Source organism: Nesoenas mayeri (genome assembly GCF_963082525.1).
Source record: "Nesoenas mayeri genome assembly, chromosome: 15".
Classification (NCBI taxonomy): domain Eukaryota; kingdom Metazoa; phylum Chordata; class Aves; order Columbiformes; family Columbidae; genus Nesoenas; species Nesoenas mayeri.
Window position 1 is genome coordinate 2,584,635 of NC_137559.1, and position 24,271 is coordinate 2,608,905.

The following is a 24,271-nucleotide window of genomic DNA, read 5'->3' on the forward strand; positions in this document are numbered from 1 at the left end:
GAAATGGTCTTTCTCCAGGCACATCTTGGGCTGCCTCTGGTAATGACTACTGCAGATTTAATAGCATTATAACCGTAGACAGTCAGACCTTTATCAGAAGAGATTAGAGGGTGTGTGAGAGCTTTAATATCCTTGGTAGCTCTATTTCTTCACAGGTAATCGCCTTAAGATGGTTTTATTTCACTGCCTCACTTTTCTTTCATTCCCCCTTTTATTCTTTTACTTGTTTCCTGAATGTTTTTCCACGTTTTCCTTCCTCACACTGAGAAATAACAGCTCAGAACTTGTGAGCACTAGGTAATGGGGTACATCTGCCTAGAGACCCATTCATACAGCTCTCAAATTCAGCAGCTCCATTCTCGTGGTGAATGGCTGAGGAAAGCAAGGGTTGACTGAGAACACCTCAAGTGGAAAATGAAGAAAGACAAAGCCTATGTGGCACCTGAGGTAGCAGCTGCCCAGAGGTGCTGGGAGCATCACTGGTGGGCAGGTCCTCGTGGCCACCAAGCAAGCTCAGTCTTGCTGCGGTGATTAGAAACAAGAATAGTTCAGTCTGCCCAGCCTGCACTGGCCAAGTACAACAGGTCCCCTGGCTGCGGGACATGGGAGCCAGCCCGGGAATCTTCCCTGGCAGCTCTGCTGAGGACGTGGTCCTTGGCGTTGGGAGTGTGGAGGTGAGGGACTCGGCTTGGCCAGGCACTGAAAAGCCACATCCTGCAGGGACAGGGACAGGCCAAGCTGCCAGGGAATGGGACAGCGAGAGGCTGGCCCTCAGCAATGCTGCCTGCTCCCTCCTCTGCGAACCGGACCCAGAGAGCCTGGCAGAGACCTGTGGCTGGGAAAAGCCAGCCTGGTTAAGGAATGATTAAAGTTTGGTGATTTTATCCTGTGATGCACACAGCATTTTGTGCTCCATGGTATGTGTTATCATAACAACTCACAGAGACGGGGGGTAAGGCATACAGGGACGAGCTGTTAATTCCCGGATCTTTCAGGTGTAGAAATATTTCATAGGCATTTTTAAAATTAAAGCCTCCCTGGATAATTTCCCCCCCCCAGTTTTCAACATAAACCAGCTGTCTTAGTAAGCATGCAATGAGGCAAGAATGAAAAGGTTGAGCATAGAAAACGTTTAAAATCAAAGGTCATATTGCAGCTCCGTAAGACTCCACCTTCCCCATGTGGTGAGGATAATCACAAGCTAATCAGTGCCCCAGGCTCCTGCAGTCCTGAGCCAACTCTTTACTGGTGTGCTCCAGGCACTGATTTCTTCAGGGGGTTTCTTGCAATCAGCAAGAGACACCAAATAGGAAGACTCAGGTGTAGATTCCTCACTTCAAAAAAATCTTTTCTGCAAGTATTGAATCCATCTTTGTTGCTGAAATATTTTTAAATTCTTATTTGAATAAAATATTAATGTAATAATTGAATTACATGACTGCCTCACAACCTTTAGTGAGCAGGTACCTTTGTAAGATGGAAAGCAGCTTTGTTTTTTCCTCTCCAGATTGGGCACTGTGGCTCCTCCTCTGTCCCAGACCAGCTTTTCCCAGTCGATTCAAGCTGATAATGAAAAAGTCAGGACAGCTAGGAGCCTCATGAGATGAGCTGACAGGGAAACTTGAGGATAGGCAGTTGCATGGGACTGCGTTGACTTTACAGCTGTGTTTTGTCAGCTCTGAGTCCTGGGAATTTGCCTAACGATGTTCAGCAGGCAGAGAAAGCAACCACTGCGATTCCTGTGCCCCTGGGGCTGACGTGAGCAGCCGTCATTCATTCCCAGAAAGTTTGGGAAAGTCTTATACAATCCCCATACGTGCCAGGTGAGCAGTACTTGCCTGGAGGCCGACTCTTCCCTGGAGGGCTCCAGCAATGGCTTTGGTAGTACCTGCTCATAGCTGCTCTTTTATTTGTTCTTCTAGCAGCCTCCGGTGATTTATTTTCATGCTGAATATAATCACAAAGGTAAGCTGAGCTACACTGATTTTTTTTCCTAGAAAATTTGTGCTGATGGTTCTCTGATTCTTTACAACAAGGGTGTCTCAGCACACTAGAAACTGAGGCAACTCTTGCGCTCTCCCCATTCATTTAGTCATTTCAAGTCAGGAAAGCTCAGGTGTTTGTGTATGAGATGTGCTGCGGTGGGGGGAGATGCAGGAGTTGTGCTCGGGGCTGCTGGTGCTGCAGGTAACTCACCAGCCAGCTTCCATCCTAGTTTGAATCCCAGCATCAGTAGGCGTAACACATAGAATACCAACAGGCAGGAGCATCCCTTTGGAAGACATTCTTTCTGGGATGCTCAGGGTTGTTGCAGTGGGGGTGCTGATCCACCGGGAGGGATGATGAATGTTGGAAGAGGGACAGATCTGTTACATCTGTTGTGGTGCACTGGTGTGGGCACTGTGCACCATCCTCTGGGACTCCTCAGCTCGGGCTGCTGAGAGGGCATTTCTCAGCCTGTGTTGTGTCAGCATTAATGTGTCCTACCTCCAGATACCTCCTGCAAAGCTTTACTGTTGATCAAATTATGCCAGGTCTAAAATCATCCCCTGCTCTCCTTCTGCTCATTATAATAGGACTCAGGTTAATGTGGAGCATTTTTTGCATAGGAATGTAAGAACAAAGGTACCGAACAGACCAAACGATACTCAGCCCAGCATCCTGCTCCCAATGGTGGCCAGTAGTCCATGTCCTGGGAAGAAGCAAAAGCAGCAAGTATGGCTTTTATACCAAATGCTCACTAAGCCAAAAGTTGCATCATTGTTTTTAACAGCCGTTAACGGCCCTTTCTGCTACGGACAGTCCAGTCTTGTCTTGCACCCTTGTTATTCCTTTCAGCCCTCAGCCCCTCCTCTGCCCATGAACTCAGCTGCAGCTCATGGTCTAAGAAAAGGTGCTGTCTTGCCACTACACATGCTGTCTAATCATTTCACTGGCTTCCTCTGAGTACTTTGTTATACAAAATAGTGATTCATCATTCTCCATGCAAGGGCTACATACCAGTCGTGATTGTCTATGATACCTCATATGAAAGATTATCTCTTTTTTCCTTGCTCTGGTGGTTCACAGGCAGAAAATAAACCTGTAGCATCTTTGAGACAAAACTGGCGGTACAGGAACCGATCATGGGATATTCAGCTAGAGAGTTACCAAACAGGAACTCTCTGTATGTCCTTACTGCAGCAAAGGGATTCAAGTAAAGCTGTTTTAAACATCCTGTTTAGTAATGTGGTAAAATGCCTGTATTGATTCTAATGGCAAAGCAGAGAAGAAAGTCCCGTGGGGGGAAAAGTGGGACTGAGATGCATTAGCAGGAAAACCTTGTCATCAAGACACCTAAAATTCCCATTTGCAGTCTGCCTGGATGCATTTAGAGAGAAACACATTTCCTCAACCACACACCAAGTGTGAGATGTTCGGCTTCAGCTCCTTTGAGGAAACCATCTGTGTTCATCAGCCAGAGCTGTGGCTGCTCCCAATTCCTCGAAGGGCCGTGAGTCCCTTGAATGCCTGTCAAAACACCTGGTGTCTGAAACAAGGAGCTTGGGTGGCCTGAAGGACCCTCAGTTGTCTTCTCGGTGCTAAATATAAAGAAACGTTTTACCAGGTAGGAGGGGAAAAAGCCACTTTCCCAAATGCTGAGGTTTCACCTCGCTCAGAGCCAGCGTGAGTCATCCAGGCACCGCTGCGTTAACGGACCTGTTCAGGTTAATAAAATCACTGCCCGAGCCCGGGCGGCTTTCACATTGACGTCACCGATTCTCATTTACCCTTGGGTGATAGTGACCGAAATTCATTACTACCTGGCAGCTGTCGGGTAAGCCGTGCAAAATAAATCAGTGTTCTTCGCAACAAACAGGTGTCTGCAGCACAAAAGGAGCCATTCAAATCAGCAGGGCAGGAAGGGATTTTTCATCAGAGGAGTGAAAACATGAATGAGTCGTTAGAGTGAGGGGAATTCGCGGGCAAAGAGTGATAACGGTGGGAGGCAGGGGGAGATTTTGCTATAGAAATAGTGGAGAAGAGGTTGGAGCTTGGTGGGTAGGGAAAGAGTGACCAAGGGAGACAAAAAGGAGTTAAAATGAGCAATTCAACTTTATTATAGGAAAACAGGAACACTGAATGAAACTGGAAAATACATTTGAAAGTGTGAAGAGGCGATGACCTTGCCCAGTGGAAGTGGTCCTTGCCACAGTGTGTCTTGGTGGTCAGGAGCTCTGTGGGGCTGGAGAAAGGCAGGGACACATTCAGGAGAACACACAGCCCCTGGTTTTTCTGCTTCCGTGGAGAGTACAGAGACTTTCAGGGTCTCAGGGCCTGGCAACGCTCATGAGCTGAGAGAAAACTTTAAAAATCCCCTCTGGGATACTTTATAATGTGGGTTTCTCGCACCTTCCATTGCATCAGTTGGTGCTGGCCATTCTCAGAGCCAGGCCACCACGTGGCACAGAGCTGGTCTGGCATCTCCACTGTCCTTTCACTGTGGTTTATTCAGGACAGATTTAAATATATTGGTCGGGGCAACGTAGGCAATTTTCAGTATTGTGTTACATCTGGTCTGGGGGTGGAGGACATCTATTTCCAGGACCTGGAGTCAGTGGGCATTCAGAAAAAGCTTTTAATGCTCCTCAGCCTGATGCAATTTGTCAGCCCTAAAAATATGCCTTGAAAGAGGAAATAAAATGTTCACAGGCTTTTCTCCACAGCTACTAAAAGATCAAGCAGTAGGTACACTCCTGTATCACCTGAAAAAATGCAGATGTTCTCATCTCCTAGCACATATAAAACCCATTTCTCACCTGAAGTAAATCTGGGTAGTTGTAATGTCTTTGTTGTTCACACAAAAAGAGAATAGAAATTGCGGATGGCACTGCCTGTGAAGGAGGAATCTTTTGTTTTCTGGTTAGCTCATTAGTAACACAAAATGTTATTGTGCAATCATTACAAAAGTGGGAATCTTTTTGAGTTGAATGACTATTTTTCATCTCTATTTTTTGGGGGGGAGCAAAAGGCTCCCTAGAAGGCAAGACAATATTATTTGAAACTTGGATTTCCCAGAATATCATTCCTTTGCTCAGTAATAAAAAGAAGCCCCCAGTCATCAAAAAGTCTGTGCTATTAAAGGCAAACTCCTCTCCCAGGAAAGCTGCTGCATCCGTGTTGGGACTTGCCAAGAGCAGAGCCTGGCAGCACCTGGCACAGGTACCCGAGCAGCCGGGACACGGACTCCCCCAGCATTGGGGACAATGTGTGTCCCCTCACACTCAGCGTTGGACACAAACAGGGAAGGGGCAGATCTCTACTTTCATTGCAGCCTTTTGGGTCTTTGTTGTAACTGTTTTGTATGTTTTGGTTTGTTTTTATTTTTTTGTGTGTTTGTTTTGGTTTGTTTTGTTTTTCTCCCACTTCTTGCCTGGTCTGATGTATTTTCACTTTGAGCTCTTTGGGAGAAACGTTTCTTTTCCTTATGAATATAGATCCAGTTCTTAGCACAACAGAATTCTCAAGCTCTAGTGAGGCCTTTCGATGCTAACATAATAAAAATATACAATTTATTTATCAAAGCCTTCTTTAAAGGAGATGATGGAAGAAATAGGTTTTCACCTACTTCAGATCCTCAGGAAAGGCGAGCACTTTGATTCTCTCCTTCCCAGACAAATAGCATTGCCTTAGTTGATTCTGATTTTATTAGCTATAAGCCACTTTCCATTTTTATTTTCACATGCCATTGACTTTGTTTGGTACAGACACAGCTGAACAAGGGCTGGTTTTTCAAGTGCAAATCACGTTAATAGATGTCCAGCTCTTTCCACTCCACTGCAGGAACATAGCTGTAAGAAAGAGACCTGATGCCCAAAGAATATTTTCCTATTGCATTTCTTAAATCACCTCTGAGGCCACGTTATCCTTTCTGAATTCCCAAATGTGAAGTGGTGATGGTTGCTTTACTGCTTCTGGCACTTTCTCTTCACATCAGGAGACTTTATTTGCATGGAGGAGTGAAACAATATGATCAGACAATGAAATCTCAAGTGGTAAAGTGTGTGAAATTCTCCACTACTATTCCTTTTTATGATGCTGTTTCTAGCATTTCTTCACTGCTTGTAACTACAACTGATGGATTTGGAGCAGAGAGTGCCTCTTATCACTGCTCTTATCAGCACAGGGTGTGCAGCAGCAAACAGTCAAATCGTTGCTGTATCCAAATGGCATCTCTGCATGCAGAGATGGAGCTGTGGGGAGAGCCCACTTGTTGGGAAGTTGATCTATCTAATTATGTGACTGTTGACTGGGCAACGGGCTACACGTCTAGTTGTCCCTGGTGAAAATAATTTGTCTAAAAACTTGATCTGAGTTAAAATATGTCACCTTTTTCTCTCTCTTTTTGCTTCTTCCTCTGTCTCAGTATTTTTGAACTGGTGCTAGGTGTGATTAGAAGAAAGATGTTTTCCATCATTAAAATACCTGGTTCAGAAAGGCCTGTAAAAAGTCATTAAATGCAGATGAGGGTGCAAGGTGCACTTCCTGAGCAGAATTACAAGGAAGTGTTCTCACTGGAGACTGTGTTCAGAGGTGGATGCTGGCAGGAGTTCAAGTGTCCACACTTGTTCTTATGGCCATGACCACCCCGATATCTGCCCATGGTGGGGGTGGTAGAATGGCCTTTCCTTGCAGGGTCCATTGAACTCCGGTAAGAGAGCAGCTCTGGGACTGAGGAACGGGTTGTCCCTTCGGACAGAGAGAAGTTAAAGAGAGATACCATTCTTTGGTGGTATTTGCTCTTCATTTCCTTGGCTGACCTGTAGAGGTTTCCAACAAAGCAATAGCATATAGGGTTGAGGCTGGAATTGGTGAGGCCAAGCCACTGGGCAAAAGGTCTGAGCTGCAGGATCCAAGGAGGAGGAGTCACATCCTGCAAAGATTTGGGGATGTTGAAATCAATCCAGATGTCCATCAGGTAGACGGGCAACCAGGAGATAGCGAACAGCAGGACCAGGGCCACCACCATCTGCGCTACCTTCTTCCGGATCTTCAGCCTGGAGGCTGGCAGAGAGCGGTTCAGGGCAGTGCTCTCCTTCAGCTGGCTGCTGCGGCTCCACAACCGGCGCACCGTGAGGAAGCAGATGACCATGTTGAACAGGACCGGCAGGCAGTAGAGGGCACAGAAGAGCAGAAAGTTGTAGGCTTGCTTGAGCCTCTCCTGAGGCCAAATCTCCCTGCAGATGGAAAACACCAGAGGCAAACCCTCCACCACCCCAATCTCATCCCGTTTGTTCATGAAGATGAGGGGCATGCATATCCCTGAGGACAACAACCACACCACCAGGATGGTGCTGAGAATCCTCTTCTGGGTGAAGAAAGACCGGGCATTGAGTGGATTGTGCACACTGTAGTAGCGGTTCACGCTGATGACGGTCAGGCTGAGGACACTGGCGGAGACAGAAACCGCCTGGATGAAGGGCACCGCTCGGCAGAGGAAATCCCCGTACACCCAGGCTTTGTAGATGAGGTTGCCCACGGTGATGGGCATGCAGACACACACCACCATGAGGTCACACACCGCCAGGTTGATGAGGAGGCTGCGAGTGGCACTCAGGCTGGACACCCGACTCCGGCGCTTCCGGGTGAGCACCCTGATGGACATGATGTTGCCCACGAAGCCCACCACAAAGGACACGAGGTACATTGCCGTGAGGCTGATGGTGACGGGCTCCTTCACAAAGAGGAAGAGCATCTTCTCCAGCTCTTCCCAGCCCAGCTCCTGGCTCCCATTCCAGAGCCCGCCTTGTGTCTGATTCTCCTCCTGCCAGAGCTGCAGAGGGTCGGGGGCAAGCCCGGGGGCGGGAAGGGAGGAATTCATGGCTGAGCCCCCCCGGGCACCCCGGGTTAACGGGGCAGAGCCTGCAGCGCTGCCCCGAGCGCTCTTAGCATGTTTAGCTGAGATCAACCATGCCTGCAAAAGACGGTGCGGAGAGAAGGGATGAGCGCGGGCTCCTGGAAATGTTTTCCCTTCCCGGGGAAGGTGTCGGGTCAGAAATGGCTTCTCCGCAACTTATTTGAGAGGCGGCCGTGGGCGCTGGGGCGGGCTGGGCAGCGCTGCGCGGCTCCGCGGGCACCGACCGGGCAAGGGCGGCGGAGCCGGCGGGGAGCTCCGTGTCCGGCCGCGGGGACACGGCGCCTTCGGGGGGGTCGGAAAGACGAAAGGGGACCCCATCCTCCCTGAACCCCTGGTGAGCAGCCCTGGCCGCGATCCGCCACGACTCCCCTCCCTCCCGGGAAAGTTGTGCGCCCCGCAGCCGCGCTGCCGAACCCCGGTCCCAGGCTGCCCCCACACCCCGGGTTCCTACCCCCAGTTCCTCGGTTGTCCCCGGTCCCGCGGCGCGGTGCGGCGGCACTCACCGTGCAGAGGGCGGGCAGCACCGGGCCGGGCTCCTCCCGCGGGCAGCTCCGCCGTGTGCCGGCAGCGCGGGGCTCCTGGCACACGAACACCCCCGAATTCCTCCCAACGCACCCCCAGCCCGGCGCCCACTCTGCGAGCGCGGCTGGCACCCGCGCGGCCCCCGCGCTCACACGCACACCCAGAGCGCTGCACACGCACACGGTCCTGCACACACACGCCCAGCCCTCTTCACAGACCTGTCCTACAACACACGCACACACTCCTGCGTAGCTGCCCTCAGATCTGCATGGGGACCCCGACAAAGTCCCCGTCCCTACACAGCATCCCCCAGAACACACACACACTTATAGATCCCCCCACACGCACCCACACACTCTGTGCAGATTCCCCTTGCAAACACTTGGCTGCACGGACCTTCCTACAGGTGCCCTGCACACCCCCGCTCTGCACACACACACAAGCACCCCGCACATTCACTCACCACCCTTTTCTGTACCTCCTGTGTCCCCCCACCCTCTCCCACATCTCTGCATGTTCGCACCCTCTTTGCACTCCCCCCAGCCCTCCCGCTCACATCCTCCTTGCACACGCAGGTACAGCTCAAACTTTGCACCCCTACACGCACACCCTGTGCACACGCACACGCCCCCTACCCTTGCCCTGCCCTGCAGGGAAGCGACCGCCCCATCCCCTCCATCCCCTTCGCCGGGAGTACTGGCTGGGACTGGTCCCTGCCCGGGCCGGGCCGTGCTAAACCGAGCCGAGCCAAGCCCACCGTGGTGCTGAAGGGACAGCTCCTCCTGGGCCGGGCAGGGAACGGGCAGGGCTGGGAAGGACCGGGCAAAGATGGACAGAACCAGGCAGGGACTGGCCAGCGACTGGACAAGACCAGGCATAGCAGGACCGGGTAGGGACCAGACAGGCAGGGACGTGAGTACACCCCACCGGACTCGTTCTGATGTTCCCTCCTCTCCTGGGGGTTCCCTGGGCTCAGCTCCAGCGGGACAGGGAGGTACCCCGGCACTTCTGTGCTTACTTCTACTCTAACATCAAATCCACCCTCCTTCTGTACTCTCCAGCAGAGACCGGTACGCCAATGGTTAACACCACAGCAGATATTGGTGGGAACCACTCAAACAAGAAGCGCTCCAAAAAGAAACACAACTTTTTGTCTTCTCTCTTAAACTGAAGCAATGGGGGAAATGGGTCATGGAATAAAGTTACTTGCAAAAGTTGAAGGGCTTGGTTGGGAAACAAGGTTGGTTTGTAAAATGAAGCTTTTGACCAGAGGTGCTCAGATGATGCCAGTGAATCACAGGGCGGAATATTTGACAAGAAGAACTGATACCTCCGCCTGAGGTGTTTATTTTTTATTTTCTTTCTTTGCATTCTCTGAGAGCGAGGTAACTAATGCAGCACAGGTGGAGGCTGTTTGTCACCGGATGGTGAATGCCCTTGATTTCAGCAGGAAATTCTCCATCCATTTTAGTCTATTTAGGTGAAAGAAGAAAGTAAATATTTTTGGTCAGGCTTACGTGAAATGAAAGCAAGATCAGCAGTGGAACCACATTTGCGGGGTAGGAAATGTGATCAGCTCTTCCACATTAGAATGCATTTGCTTTAAGCATGTGACTGCTTATTCCCTTATAGTTTTATGTATGTGTATTTATAGATCTTCAGAGACAAACGTCTTCTACAAACTAATTATAATGTGTTGCCCAGAGCACAAGGTACACATTATGCTATGCAGTGAAATGCATGGATACTCTCATGGATACCTAAAATCTGCTACAATTTCACAGCTGCTCCACAAGCAAATGGATCTGTTGCAAACAGGCAACTACACAGCCCAGGTTCAAAGCTGGCAATTGGAAATCTCCATGCACCCAAGCCCTTGCCAGCCACTGCCCGGCCTCCCTAAAGCAGACCTGTCATTACACACAGAAAACAACAGAATGGAGGTGTTAAAGTCAACAGTTTTAGTAGGGCATTAACAGAATACAATAGAAAAGCGTGAAGAACTGTGCCAGGGCTCTTTGAACATATTTTGTCTGGGTAGTCACCTTCCAAAGGCTCAAGCTCATAAATACAGTTATGTTCTTTTTTTTTTTTTTTCTTTTTCTCCTCATGCACTTTATTTGTAACCTGCATGATTTACTGCTAATGAACCTTTAGACCTTAAAATATTAGGCTAGGCTATTAAGTTCATCAGTGGTTCAATATAATTAGGATTAATCTGCTTTTGTATCCGTTGACACAACTCACAAATGCCAAGTCATCTTTAACAACAAATGACAAATCTATATGCTGTGTACAGCTGAGAGAGAGGACAAGGGCGTTGATTATAATGAGTTAATTGATTCTAACAAGTTCAAAGTCACCAAATAACTCAAGACAGAAAACGTCCAACAAAAAGAAATGCCATATCCTTTTCACATTGGTTCCCGTCTTACGGAACACCTTTGGCATGGAAGCTAAATAAATCCCACTGGAGACACGAGCCATCCTTCACCAGCAAGGGTAATGAAGTGGACTCTGCTTGTACAGCAATGTACATTAGAAATAACCCACTGGTCTCACCGGAGTTCCAGCTGTGAAGAACTGACCTGAGAGGAGTGAGTCAGCCACTTTGGGACTCCGCCAGAGTCTCAGAAAAACTCACATCTCCCAAGCCTGCTACTGCTGCCCAATCCCACTCTGCCCACTGCACGCCAGACTCGCAGGACAGGGTAAATTTAGCATAGCTGTCTCAGCACATCTCCCTGCTCCTGCTGCACCACGAGCTGGGTGTTGCACATCCGCAGTGATGCTCTGACTGTCCCAGACCCAAGATCTGGTGCAAGTTAAGGAAACCTCAAGGCTTTTCCAGCTTATGCTGGTGACCAAATGGACCATCTCCTGGAGAGTGTGAAGGTGGAGCAATTCCTCTGGTTGTGCATCTACTTACAGCAGCTCATTCTCCCTGCTGAGTACACAGGGCATGGTTTAGCGGCTGGGCTCTGGGAGGGGTATTCCCCCCTGCCAGTGCCTCCCCATGGGGAATGCACACTCCTGGGTGGACCCACCAGAGCTGTGTCCTTGACATGCTGTTTGCTGGCTAGCACCTAACCAAAGGACACTTTTGTTTCTTAGCTTTCTTTCAGTGTGTATCCCAACATGCCTGATGTGTCTCATCTGCTGCAGTTTGATCAGAAAGCCTGTTTTGAGACAATGAGATTAGAGGATGCAGCTGCTTTTCCCCGCACTGGGCTTGCCCAGCAGATTTGTGGGGTGGGGTCTGCTCACTTCACAGAGACAAAACAAAATCAGGGCTTGTCTCAGTCAAGTTGGGGGGGGGCTCTCTTGGTGCTACTGGGATGGACTGTCCAGGGGTTGTTTGTGTTTGGGAAGAGATGGTGAGCTGGGAGTGCACCCCAGCTTGATATGGGGGGGCAACACTGAAATAATTTCCCACTGTTTTTGCTGGGAGGTGCTGGTTGGACTGCCCTTGAAAAGCACTGGCTAAACCCCAGCTTTGTTGCCACTTAACCCTTCCGTCCTTCACAAGTTTTTGACTGATGGCGTGGAGATGGGGGGACCTTGGGGTCAGGGAGGCTCCCTGAGCCCTCACACCGGCCCCATGCTGTGCACACTCTGCCCCCCACCTGGCTGCGGCTGCAGCCTGGGGGTGTCTGTGTGAGCATTTATGGTGCTTGATATAAACAGGAGTAATATGGAGCTTGTCTCTCTGCGTCTCTCTTGCATCAGAAGAAAGGAACGGCATAATTGTTTGCTAACGTGTATTGAACAAAAAAAGGAGTCCGTTCTTCTCTGGGCCATTTTCTCACAGATCTCTAACCCAGCAACTAAACTCCCCAAATCCTGGGTGCCACCGGTTTGGGGGATCTCTGAGCGGCTTTGCCGCTCCCTCTGCTGGTGGCTGCTCTGTCCCTGTGCCGCTGCTGCTCCGGCACCGCGGTTCCAGTGGGGACACGGGTTATTTCTGGCACTGTGGTCCATGTCCTCAGTATAGCTCTGATGTTACGTTCCCTGATGTCAGTGGGGCTGTGAATCCAGGAGGAGATATAAGAGGCCAATGCCGCACACAAAGACAATACACAGAAGATGCCAAGTGCACTTCAGATTCTTTGAAAAGAAAATCATAAACCAAATGAAAAACATCTGGGAATCGATGTTTGTTGCTTGTAATTACTTTTATGAGAGCGAAAACCTTTCTTTTCCCACTATTCTTCCCTCTTAATCAAAGAATGAAACATTTAAACTATTTCAAGTGTCCTTTGGAGGATTTCAAATGGAGAATGTATGCATTTTTATGCCTGAGAATATGCACCAAAGTCTGTTTTCACAAACAGATACGTGCCAAATTCCTTATCTTCTGTGCTTTTTTATTGGAAGCCTCTTAGATTGAGTGCTACAGAAATGTAGTGGCTGAAATAAAAAGATAATTTCATACAGAAGAATTTGTCTGATATGATGTTCACTCACTCAAGAACAATGAGACACTGTTTTGGCATTAGTGTGATTGAAAAATCTGTCTTTCAGATATCTTTGCTTTTGATTTGTGCAGAAATGCAGGCAAGTAGCAGGCTGGGGAATATAGGAATGAACACGCTCATGCACGGACTCTGCTTGGAACCAGCACCACACCAAGTGAATTTGACCCTGTCTCTTTAAAAGGAGAGTCACTAATTAGAGATGTGCTGCAGAACAAAGTGGTGGGTTGTTTGTTGTTGATTTGGTTTTTGTAAAAGAGACATCAGTGCTGTGGATCCCTAATTCATTGCACAAATGTACAGACAAGATTTTGAAGCGATACTGAAGCACTAAGTCAAGTCTTCCAGAAGTGAAGAGAAGCCAGGACTTAGCTGACGTGGAAGCTGATGTACAAAACAACCATCTAACGCCGCATCCAGCCCCTCTGTCCTCTGAGCTGTGATCCAGGGTTGGTTGAAGCAAGGGTGGGATTTCCTCTGTGTCCATGATTTGTGGGGTGGCCTCACCCCCTCGATCAAATCAACCTGGGGAGAAATAATTAGAATCAGACTGAAAGTAAAGCCTAAATCAAGCAGATGTGGTAACTGAGCAAAACTGGTGGTCTGACCAGGTTTGTGGAGCTCCATTTCATCCTGTTGTAACTCCAGCGGTCCATGCAGTTTTCCACTGATACAACTGAGAAGGGAGGCAGATAAAACAATATTAAGAGCAGGGGCTGCTAAGGCAGTCAGTCCTCTGTCCTTCTGCCCAATTTGCATAACAATATTGCTTCCCTAGTGCTCTGTATCCAGGTGCAACAGGCTAATAAAGAGCTTTTTAGATGACAAAGCTCTTAGGGCTCCATCAGCTAATTGCCATCTGGGGGAAGTCTCTGACAAAGGCTTTAAATTTGCCACTATTTGCCTGTTCCCAGCTGCAGAGGCTTGTGGAGGGGAAATGCAGGGAGGAAGGGCTGTGAGAAAAGCCCTCTCAGGGCCCAGATCTGCTGGTGTCAGGGAGGAGATGAAGATTGTAGAAAATACAGCAGGAGGGAGTTTGTCTTTCTGAGCAAGATTATTTATTCTCAGCCTAGGTGATGCTTTGCAGGTAGCTATCACAAAACAGATGCTCCTGGGGTGAGGTTGCAATAAGAATTGTTATTATTATTGTTAGAACTTAAGTATGTTTGCTTGATGGGCATGTGTTTAAAAACAAGCTTTCCTCTATTTTGTACTCCTAATCAGGAAATCCTTAGGATTTCTGCTGGGTGGATTCAAGAAGGCATCAGGTGGGAGAGATGTGATCCTGGGTCTGAATGCACTCCAGCACCCTGCTCTAATCTTCTGACAAGGTAAGGGGGAAAATACCAACCCAATCTGTGAGCTGTTATTTATTTTGCACAGCTTTTTAGGAGGAATCTCCACAACTAGTCATAGAAAATCAGGCAGGCAGAGATTTTGAGAGGTTGTTGAAGTTTGTCAGGATCATTTGCAAACTTTTCTCTCTACTGATAATGCCTCACCTCTCTCTGTGCAGTGACTCGTCTAGAAAGACTTGGGCAATTTACTGGAGCTACAATCACTGCCCTCTCATCACCACTGACCGTGTCTGTCTTTCTGCTTCCAATGTGTGTTCACAGCACCTTCAAGAAATGAAAGCTGACAGTAGCTGGTGTTTAGCACAAAGGTGGGGGTTAGAAGGTGAAATAGCTGCATCTCGCTTTTACTTCCAATTTTTGAAATCGGAAAGCTTTTTGTGTGATAAATCACACAGCGATTGCTAAGCCTTTCTCTGGACAGATGGTGTGTCAAGGAAGGAGAAGAAAATGAAGGGATGTTGGTGGCTCTTTGATCATTGTTTGGGCTGGAGCATAAAAGAAGGTAGAAAAATGCTGATTAGCAGCTGAGACCACAGCAATGATACCTGTGTACAGATGAATGGAAAACCCTTGGGCTAATGAGCTGCTCAGCAGCCTGGCCCCTCATTTCAGACACAGGCCTGGCTCATCTGTGTGACCTGGGCTGTGCAGGGCTTCAACATAGAGCCTGCTGGCTCATTAAGGCTCTGGGCAACACCTGATGGATCACAAAATGTCCAGCCAAACTTACCCACTGGCTACATGGGCAGGAGCTGCAGGGGCAGAGCAGGAGACTGGAGGCTGAAGTGTCTGGTTCTCTCCTTCCCTTTCTGCTCTGCTCCTTTCCTCCATGTGCCTCTGTTTCCTCACCTGCACGGCTGGTTTGTCATACTTCCTTCTTTTTATAGTTTATTTGTATCCCCATAGTTTTAAAGTGCTTTATAGGACCCAGACAGCCTTGTGATGGTATGACGGTGCAGAGAAAGCATCCTCATAACCATAGGCTGTTGCCTTGTGCTCTGGTAAAACCAGAGATTTGGCCGACTCTGTTGGTATAGCTTGAAGGAATAACATGAGAGGTTGCATCCAGCTTTGGCAAGCAGGTCTTGAACAGACTGTGGAACTGGAAGGCGAGCAAAATTGTACATTAGACTAATTTCTGTCACTGTTTCCTTAAGCAGCAGTGATATACAGTCATACAGCTGCCATATAAAGTGATACCATCAGCTTTCAATTCTTCAACCTTTAGACCAGATCCTTTCTTTCAGAAAATAATCCCTCTCCAGCCTTCATTTAGTGTCTGCAGCTGGTACTTGCCACCACACATGCAAGACCAGGGCTGGGAGGTGTACTTTCCTATCTGAGCTGGCTCTGGATGGGGATGCTGTGAGTGGAAATGGTTTTATGAAGCTCTTTTAAAGGCAATAAAAGAAATATCCCTCTGCTTTCCAGCAGAGGCTCCTTTCTAGCTGCAATCTGAAGCTGCCTAATGCCTCAGAAGTGCCTCTTCCCAGATAAAACTGAGAGTTACTCCTCCTTTCCTCTTGTTTTGCTCATGCTCTTCAGAAATATGCCGAATATTTGCCCTTTATGTTCCTCAGTGCTGCCAGCTAACACCTGTGACTCCTGAGCATTTAGTGAGTTTGACAGCCCATGTTGTTGAATAAGCAGCCTCTTGGATAAAGGCTTAGAGGTGTAAGGAAGAAAGTCAGTACCGATAAGCTCCGTGCTTCTGGCAGATATTTCTGTGGTGAAGTGTTGGGAAAACAGAGACCTTGGAGGACCTGGGAAGTTAGAGATGCCATAGACTTGGGTCCATGATCACTGACCTGCCCCACAACACAGTGATCAATGGAGAGGTGAAGCTCTCTGCAGCAGCCCAGCTGTTCTCCATCAGGAGATGCTCATGGGGGCATTGAAAAGGGAGGAGAAAGGGAATTGTTAGTTAAATGCTTAACGATTGCCCCCGTCCTGCCCTTCACCACCAGAGCTGCTCTCTAGCCATCAGTAAGTAGCTAAACCTCCAGCATCAAAATTTGGTGTGTTTGTTTGGCTTGTGGGGGTTTATTTGTTGTTGTGTGTGGGTTTTTTTTGTTTGCCCTTTTTTTTTTTTTCTTTTTAATGGGATGGTCATGTGAAAAGAATAATTAATCAAGTCAGAAAGTGAGTATGAGGCAGATGCAACCTGCATGACTTTCTCCTTTGTGCTTTCCTAGAAGTCTTTCCCACTGCATTGGTGACAAGCCCTTGCCCTTTCTCACGCTGCCTTTGCTATCTCAAAGCAGCACCCTGTGTCTGATATTCAACTGTCCCTTGCTAAGGCTCTCAGAGACAGTGTCACTCAGTCTGATGTCTCCAGGCTGCTGCTCTGCTGATGAGATGTGACTGTTGCTGATGTAGGAGCCGTTTGCTCACCAACTCATGAGGAAATTGCAGGTGTTTTGCTGCTGGGGTATGTGATGATTGCCAGCAGTGTCAGCGACACCCAGGAGCGCGCTCTGCTCAAGCATCAGCAGGTGCTCCTCAGGAGATCTGCACCACTATGACACTGCCAGAGGGGACTTCGGCCCTAGGAGTCCAGGCACAGCTCGAGCATGAAGGATTGTGAGCCTGGTTTTCCCCTCACTGACCTAGGGGTAAGCCAGAGCATTTCACTGAGCTCTGCAGATCCAGCCCAAATGAGGAGAATCAGTGGGAAAGGCAGAGCCTGCATGGGACGTCATCACCTCTCGTGGCTTTGCCTCCTGAGGGATGTCTCTCAGGTGTCCCTCACCAGTTTCCATGAGCTTTAAGGGCAGAAGCTGCTGCTTTATTAGCAGATCCTGCCTAGGACAGTCCCAATCCTGTCACAAAAATAATTGCTCTCTGGAAGCTTTTCAGCCCAGCTCCTGTGCTGCACTTGGCCACAGCAAAAATATTGAGCTTGGTCTTTAGGTTGGCCAGTGAAACACTGGTCCCTCCCAGAGCTGCAGCAGCAGCCGCCTCTGCTCCTTCCCCTTCAAAAGGCCTCCAGCTCTTCAAAAGTACCCCTGGGCAGGAGCTTGTTTCCATCAGTTCCCTCCTCAGTTTCAAACCCCAGGTCTTGAATCAAAAGGTTGGTTAAAATTGGGGAAAAAGGACTGATTTGTTCCTTTTGATCACCTCCTATAGCAGCAGGCAATGCCTCTGCGCAAGTCTGATGTGCCATCCCCCTCTTGAGAATTTAATTAACTGTCATAATCGTGGGGCTTCATTTTTCTCTGGAGTTCCCCCTCAAGGGACAAGTGAGGGTCACACACTTGGAGGGCATCTCTCATTCCCCATAAAACTGTGCAGAACAGCTATAAACAGCCAGCCCTGGAGTCTTCCTCCCAGAAACGCTCTGCAGCTCCCCAGATGTCTCTTGCTCTGAAGACCCTTCACCCTGGGGAGTGTTTTGGCTGGAGGATTCAGCAAATAAAGTCCTGAAGCCAGCAGCAATTCTGTGAATGTGTCAGGAGGGACTGAGATGGGAGTCAGGACATAACCTCTGCTGCTGCCTGATGTATTTTGTGTTTGTAGCATCTCTTTATTTATTTACACTTGAAATATTTTTTTCCCTTGTTTGTCTGTGGTTCTTTGTGCTTGGTTCTGGAAAACAATGAAATTGTGGTGTGTTTTCTTCAGCAGTGGCTATTGATGGAGTTTGCAGACATATAAGTACAAAGTATTATCCTTATAAATAATTTCATCACTTTCCCTCCATGAAAAATGATCTGTCTCTATCATCCTCTGAAGAAGCCCAAATAAAAGGAACAATTTATTTCAAATGCAGTTCAGCATCATCAGATGCATGACACAGAGATCCCAGCAGGCCTGATTTTGTGTTTGTGCCTGTTTTACTGAAGAGATAACTATAAGAGTAAAGTTTGTTGAACCCCTGAGTTACATCATGACAACCAGAATTTGAGCTGACCCTCTGGTCCTGGGGGTGATGGATTTACTCCTTGTCAGAGGAAGCTGCACCAACTTCAACCTTCTTGACTTGCCAACAAGACTCTGGTTGTTTCCAAAATGTATTTTGTGTTCTTTTTGGAGGAAGGAGGTACCATTTTGGGACTATTTTGTGTTCTTGTTGTGTGCTTTGCCACATGAACAGGATGATTTCCGGTTGGTGTTCTTTATGGTCTGGAAAAACATTATAAACTTTTTAGCAGGCTCATAAATGTTAAATTTGGGGCATCCTGTGTTGTGGTTGGCTATGTGGTCACCTCTTCCTCATAAGTCCTTGAAACTATAAATAGAGGGAAGAGTTCGCAATGGCCAATTTAAGCAGTGAGAATTTCTCCTTGATGGAAAGGGCTGGCAAGGCAGGATCGTCTTTGCCTTTTGCATCAGGAATGTGGTCTGTCCTATGTCTGAGGAACAAAGGAGTGATTTGGGGGCAGCTGTAATTGCGTTTTTGGAGTGAGTTCCCGTTCAGATTTAACACTGTGACATTATGCTTTTTATGATGCATGTAATTAAAACAAAGTAAAAATAACATCTTTTAGCCTGCTGTGGCCTGGTCAAGGAGTTAAGAGATATGTTGTGCTACAAGGAAGAGGGTGGCAAAGAGAAGAGGGTGCAAGAGACAAGAGGACTGCTTTGAAAAACAACTAAAAAGGAGGAGAGAAGGAAATGGGAAAGCAGAGCAAGGAGAAAAAACAGAGGTTATCCACAGAAATAATGACATTTTGTTCATTCCAAACTTTTATCATAAGTTCTAACCCCTGATTTACTCAGATCTTTGTTTGGAGTCCAGCTGCATTTCTGATGCATGATGAAGAAACCACATTCTTTTATGTGTTTCTTTAAGCTTTTGCCCTTTTCTGACCCACTACGTCACTCTTGGGGTCTGTCTGAGAAGCCTGGAGCTGGCAGGACTCAGGCTGGGCAAACATCTCTCAATTGGTGAAAGGAATTTCTGGAAATATCTTCCAAGTTGAATCTTATCACCCTGATCTGCCTACATAGAACCTTCATTTCATGTTAGCCCTCAAAACAAAATTGTAGCATTTTCCCATGTCCTTGTTCATGCCAGGTGTCTAGAGATTTGCAGGGAATAAAAAACTCGGTTGATCTACCCAGTGAGGGACACTCCAGCAGTGTTTTCCGTATTTGATTTTATTGGCAAATATGGCAGCATTTTTACACAGCTCCTCGAAAGAAAAGTGCTTTTCCATCCCTAACACCCATACCCATTGCATCCTTCACCACATAGCCGACTAATACGCACCCTACTCTTGGGCAAACACAATTTCTGGGGTAGCATTCAGGTGTCCAGACTACTTGAGGTGTTTAAAAGGTGTTTAGACAAGGCTCTTAGGAACATGGTTTAGTGCTATGTTAGGTTATGGTTGGACTCAATGATCCTGAGGGTCTCTTCCAAACTAAATGATTCTATGATCTGTCACATTGTCCAACAGCAAAAATAAGACCTACAAAGCCCATTGTGCACCCTAAGGCATAGTAGGAGCAGAAGGTCTTTGGTGATCTGGGGTGAAGTTACTGACATGCACTGGTGGCGTGCGATGGGAATGACCATCGCTTCCACTACAAGGACATATGCATTGCTATTTCCTTGACCGGTGATGGTATGTGTTGGGTGGGGAAGGGGAGGAGATGGTCTCCAGCTGAATCAGGAGCTTAAGGGGGAATGGTCTGTGAGACTGTCCCAACTTGGGTCTCTAGTAAAGGTCTCGTTTGGTGATTTCCACTGAAGAAATGGCAATATCATTGAGAATCTGCAGCTTGGTGATGGACGAAAGCTGCTTCTGGCGATGCTTGTACTGTAGTATTTTGTTTTCATTGATAAAAATGTGGAAGTAGTCTTGGTCAGAGTAGATTTCAACCTGAAAGAGAGACTGTGTTAGGTTCATTATGCTGCCATCATATCAGTGAGTGCCCAGATCTGGGCACAAACATGCTGCCAGAGCTGACACACGCTGCTCATCCCTTCTTTGGGCAAAAGGAGGCAATAATTGAGCTTCTGCTTTATGATAGCTGAAATCTGTGATAATTCAAAGTTTAAATTGAAAACAAATACAGCATCCAGGATTTAGTCCTGAGGCTCTGCATGTTTGTGTCAGAGTTGGGTGTAAATCAGCAGCAAAATCAGGGGACAATGGAGATATTAAGAGGGGATGGAGCCAGAGAGGGGATGTCACTGTTTGTGGTGCTGGCAGGGAAGGCAGGGCTAGAGCCAGGAGGAGGACCCTGGTATTGGCTGTGTCACTCCTGTCCTACCCAAGGAGACCGGTGGGGTGACACAGTGTTACCTGGAATGGCTCCATTGCCTCAAAGGGGAAGGTGTTAATAACCTCTTCCTTCCCCCAGCAGTTGGCGAGGAAGGAGTTGCAGATGATTCTGGAGCTGGAGAAGCAGGGGTTAAAATGGAGAGCGATTTGGTCCCCGGGATCACACAGCAAATTAATTTCAAACCTAAGATGGTGAGAGAAAGAAGTGATGGAGAGCCGTGGAGCGATGCTGCTGGCTCTCACGAGGCAGGAGAGCTGCGAGCGGAGTGTGTCCTTACATGCTTGTACTGGAACTGGTCTCGCCCTTGACCACGATGCTCCAGCCGGGACACATCCCCTCTGGGTACAGGGCCTCAAACTGTTGGTGACAGTGAAGCGTGGCAAGGTGGGAGAGATGCACAGCCCTGCTCATTTCTTACACTTCTCTATATTTCTCACCCTCTCTTTATAGTCTCTATTGTCCCTGTTTCCCATACAGGCATGCTCTCTGCCACCTTCTCACTCCTCAATAATCTCAGGGCCTCTAAATTGATAAGAAATGAAGAAACATCCAGTTGATGAGGTGGGATTTGCTACTACCCAAGGTCTTTTGTAAAGAGCTGGGTGGAATCAGGGAGCAAAAATTAAAGGAGGACCTGAATGCCTTCATTGTCAGCAGGACAAAAAGATGCTCTGCTCCTCTTCCTGCCTGAGCAATACAAAATCTAGAGCAGAAGACTTTGTGGTGCTTTGAAACAGTGAGAAAGACAAGAACTGATCAAAGAATGGGTGTAATGTGGCATCCAGCCTGTCCTCATCTGGTGTTAGGGGGGTAACTCTTTCCACGAGCTCCTGCCTTATTCCCTGTTCCACCTCCTACCCACATCTCCAAGGTTAAACTTGCAAAAAGTGAGCTGGAAAATGTTCCCTTTTGAATAATTAATAGTTTTATTAAATAACTCATTTTAATAAGAACTGCTTGCCATTTCACCCCACTGGTGTGTTTTTTTTTTTTGTAGGACTTTAATGATCTTGCATTTCTGAGCATCCTCCTCTCCCAAACTTATTGTCTCAGGAGCTGAGACGTGGTGATGGCCCATCTCATGCCTGGCTAATTTTGGAGGGTAGTTTTAAAACCTGGTGTATTCACCCCTGTAAAGCACAGAGGACTGATGGAGCTGACAGTATGGTTTCAAACAGCGAATGGTGACAGCAGCACCCAGGTTAGCCTTGCCTTGATCCTTAGCTTGTCATCATTGCACACACCCCCAGCAAAAGCCACACCACATACACAGAAAACAGCAATTCCCTCTTTGCTGCCAGCTGTCCCAGCAGAGATGGATGGCAAAGCACAGATCTCCTCTGTTAAAGCGCTGGTTTTATCTTGGTCTCAGCTTAAACTCTGTGCTGCTACCAGGGCAGAATTACTCCAGACCAGCCCTGGCATAACTGAGATGAAAATCTGTGCTATGACCTTTTCTAGAAAGCCACAAAGCTCTGAGCTTCGCAATAGCCTGGACTGCACTGCATTAGAGGGGCTGCACCACAGGTAGCATCCCCACATCTTTCAGGATTTCTGCCTTTCTTATGCTCATCTGTGTCTCTTTCCTTTATCCACCGCCTGACCCTGTGCTGTCACCCATCAGACAGACCAAGCTGTGCCAGACCCTGTCCCCACCACTTACCCGCAATGCCATCCTGCTCGCATGCCCCAGTGCCGCAGACCCTGCTGGGTGTGCAGCCAGAAGGGTCTATATAGGGACCACCAGCCAGGAGCCCACGTGTGCGGGGATTGGCGGTGACAGCGGGCTGCGGGCACGGCTGGGAGATGGGGAGCAGCAAATCCCACTGCTCGCCCAGCGGGGTCAGCCTGCTCATGCGTGCAGGGCTAATCCAGCCCCGCTGCTGCCCGCACAAAGGCAGTGACGGCTGGGCAGTCCTGAGCCATGACGTGATGGAGCTGGTGTGGGGCAGCGACAGGGTGGAGGGGCATCAGGCTGTTAATGTGGGGGGGCAGATGTGTTTGATGCATGAAGAAAGGATGACGACTTCCAAAGCTGGGGGAGATACTGGGAGTAAGGTCCGGAGAGAAAGCAGATAACAAAGGAGAAATGGTGGCTCCTACAGGGACTCAGCTTCACCCTGATCAACAGAGATTTCTTTTTCTCCCTATTTTCCTTTTTGCTTACTCTTTGTGGGTCAGAGCCTGGCCTGAAATGAGCTGATGCAGCTTTGTCACAGCCGCATTTCCACCTCGCGATGCCCTGGGGCCAGTGGGGCTCGGGATGCTGCTGTGCTGAGCTCAGCACCACCCAGCTCTGTGTTTTCCTTCCCTGCTGGGGACAATACAGGGATTTGGGAGCAGGGCAAGGGAGCCTTTGTCTGATATTTCCTGTCATGAAAAGGCACCAAGAAATGCATAGTGATGAAACTAATTTCAGTGATGGGGGTTTTCATACTGACAGTCAGCATGTGCTAATGTACAGCTGCGCATCCCCCCATCCTTTATGGGGTAAATGCATTAAAAACAGATGCTGGCCACAACTCTGTATGCATGGGAAGCTGTGATGCTCCCTGGCTGGTCCAACAGGAATTCATGGCTTTCATGGTTAAAACCTCCTCACTATAGGGACCACAGTGCTAATGTTATTTAATGTGCTTATTATATTTCCAGCAGATAAGAAGAATGAGAGCTACTATCCCAGGCTCTGGTGCCCTTGGCAGATGGTTAAAAATGCAATCCAGTGGACACAGAAGCCAACAGCCTCTCTCAGGGCTGAAAAAGCCAAGTCCCAGGCTGGGATTTGCCTGTTTGGACTCCAACAAAACCAAACCATGTGAAGCTGAGCTCTGCCGTGGTCTTCTTGCTCAGCTCCCTGCTCTCCAGGTACGATGTGCTGAGGTGGTGGTGGCAGGGCCAGGGACATCCCACCCATCCTGCCTTGGGCTGCTGTAGGATGCTGGACATCGGCGTCTCCAATCTGTCCAGCTGCATGTCTCCTCTACTTGTGACCTGAACCCAAAGTTGTGTTTTCATCCCCCAAATCATCCCACCCTGCTTGTTTCTCCTGCCAGCCAAGCAAGGGACTATGGGGAGAAGGGGTTGCTTTTGAGATACGCACTGCGGTGGTGGGTAAAACCAGGCAGCGGTGCAGTCCTGCATGTAGGACAGGAGTGACTTGCAAGCTAAATAATCATGCCAAGTTTATTATAATTATGCTAATGAAATCAAGGGACTGGGGAAAGCTTGGACAATACAGTGTGGGTCAGTGGAAAAAGGTTGTCAGCCATTGGAACAGGCTGCCCAGATATGTGGTTGCATCACAATCCCTGAAGGGGTTCAAAAGACACGTAGATGAGGTTCTTAGGGCCGTGGTTTAGTGGTGGACTTCACAGTGTTGGGTTAACCATTGGATCTGATGATCTTCAAGGTCTTTTCTAATCAAAATGATTCTATGATAGCAGAGGACTTTGCCCAGCAAGTGGTGGTGGTGGCACAAATCCTGGCTTCTTTCTGTTCCCAGGGGCTGCACCTGGGAAGCTCTTGAGGAAAGAGAAGGAATCTAATTTGCTCCAGTTTTGGGGGCAGCAACTTGTAAGATGCTCAGCACTTCCCAGAATTCAAGTCTTAGCTTCCTGTTAACGTTTCAGTGAGAATAAGAATAGTTGTTGGGGAAAGATGCAAACACATGTTTCACCAGTAAATGGTGCCCAAACACCAGCTGTTTTACAGGTGCACCTTTATTTGCCTTCTGCCTGTTGTGCCACTGCTCAGAAGCCATTGTAGCATCTGTCTGTTTAGGA

The 24,271-nt window shown here is 48.2% G+C and overlaps 2 protein-coding genes across 2 annotated transcripts; both read right to left on the reverse strand.

Moving 5' to 3' along the window:
* Positions 1 to 6,535: 6,535 nt before the first annotated feature.
* Positions 6,536 to 7,861, reverse strand: LOC308046391 (galanin receptor type 1-like; the record flags this gene model as incomplete). Its single annotated transcript, XM_080354169.1, has 1 exon — positions 6,536 to 7,861. The coding sequence occupies one exon, from the start codon at positions 7,859 to 7,861 to the stop codon at positions 6,536 to 6,538; it is 1,326 nt and encodes a 441-aa protein (XP_080210295.1).
* Positions 7,862 to 19,918: 12,057 nt separating this feature from the next.
* GRIFIN (galectin-related inter-fiber protein) lies at positions 19,919 to 22,164 on the reverse strand (the record flags this gene model as incomplete). Its single annotated transcript, XM_080353945.1, has 4 exons — positions 19,919 to 20,083; positions 20,510 to 20,672; positions 20,767 to 20,846; positions 22,153 to 22,164. 4 exons carry the CDS (start codon positions 22,162 to 22,164, stop codon positions 19,919 to 19,921), a joined length of 420 nt encoding a protein of 139 aa, XP_080210071.1.
* Positions 22,165 to 24,271: the final 2,107 nt, after the last annotated feature.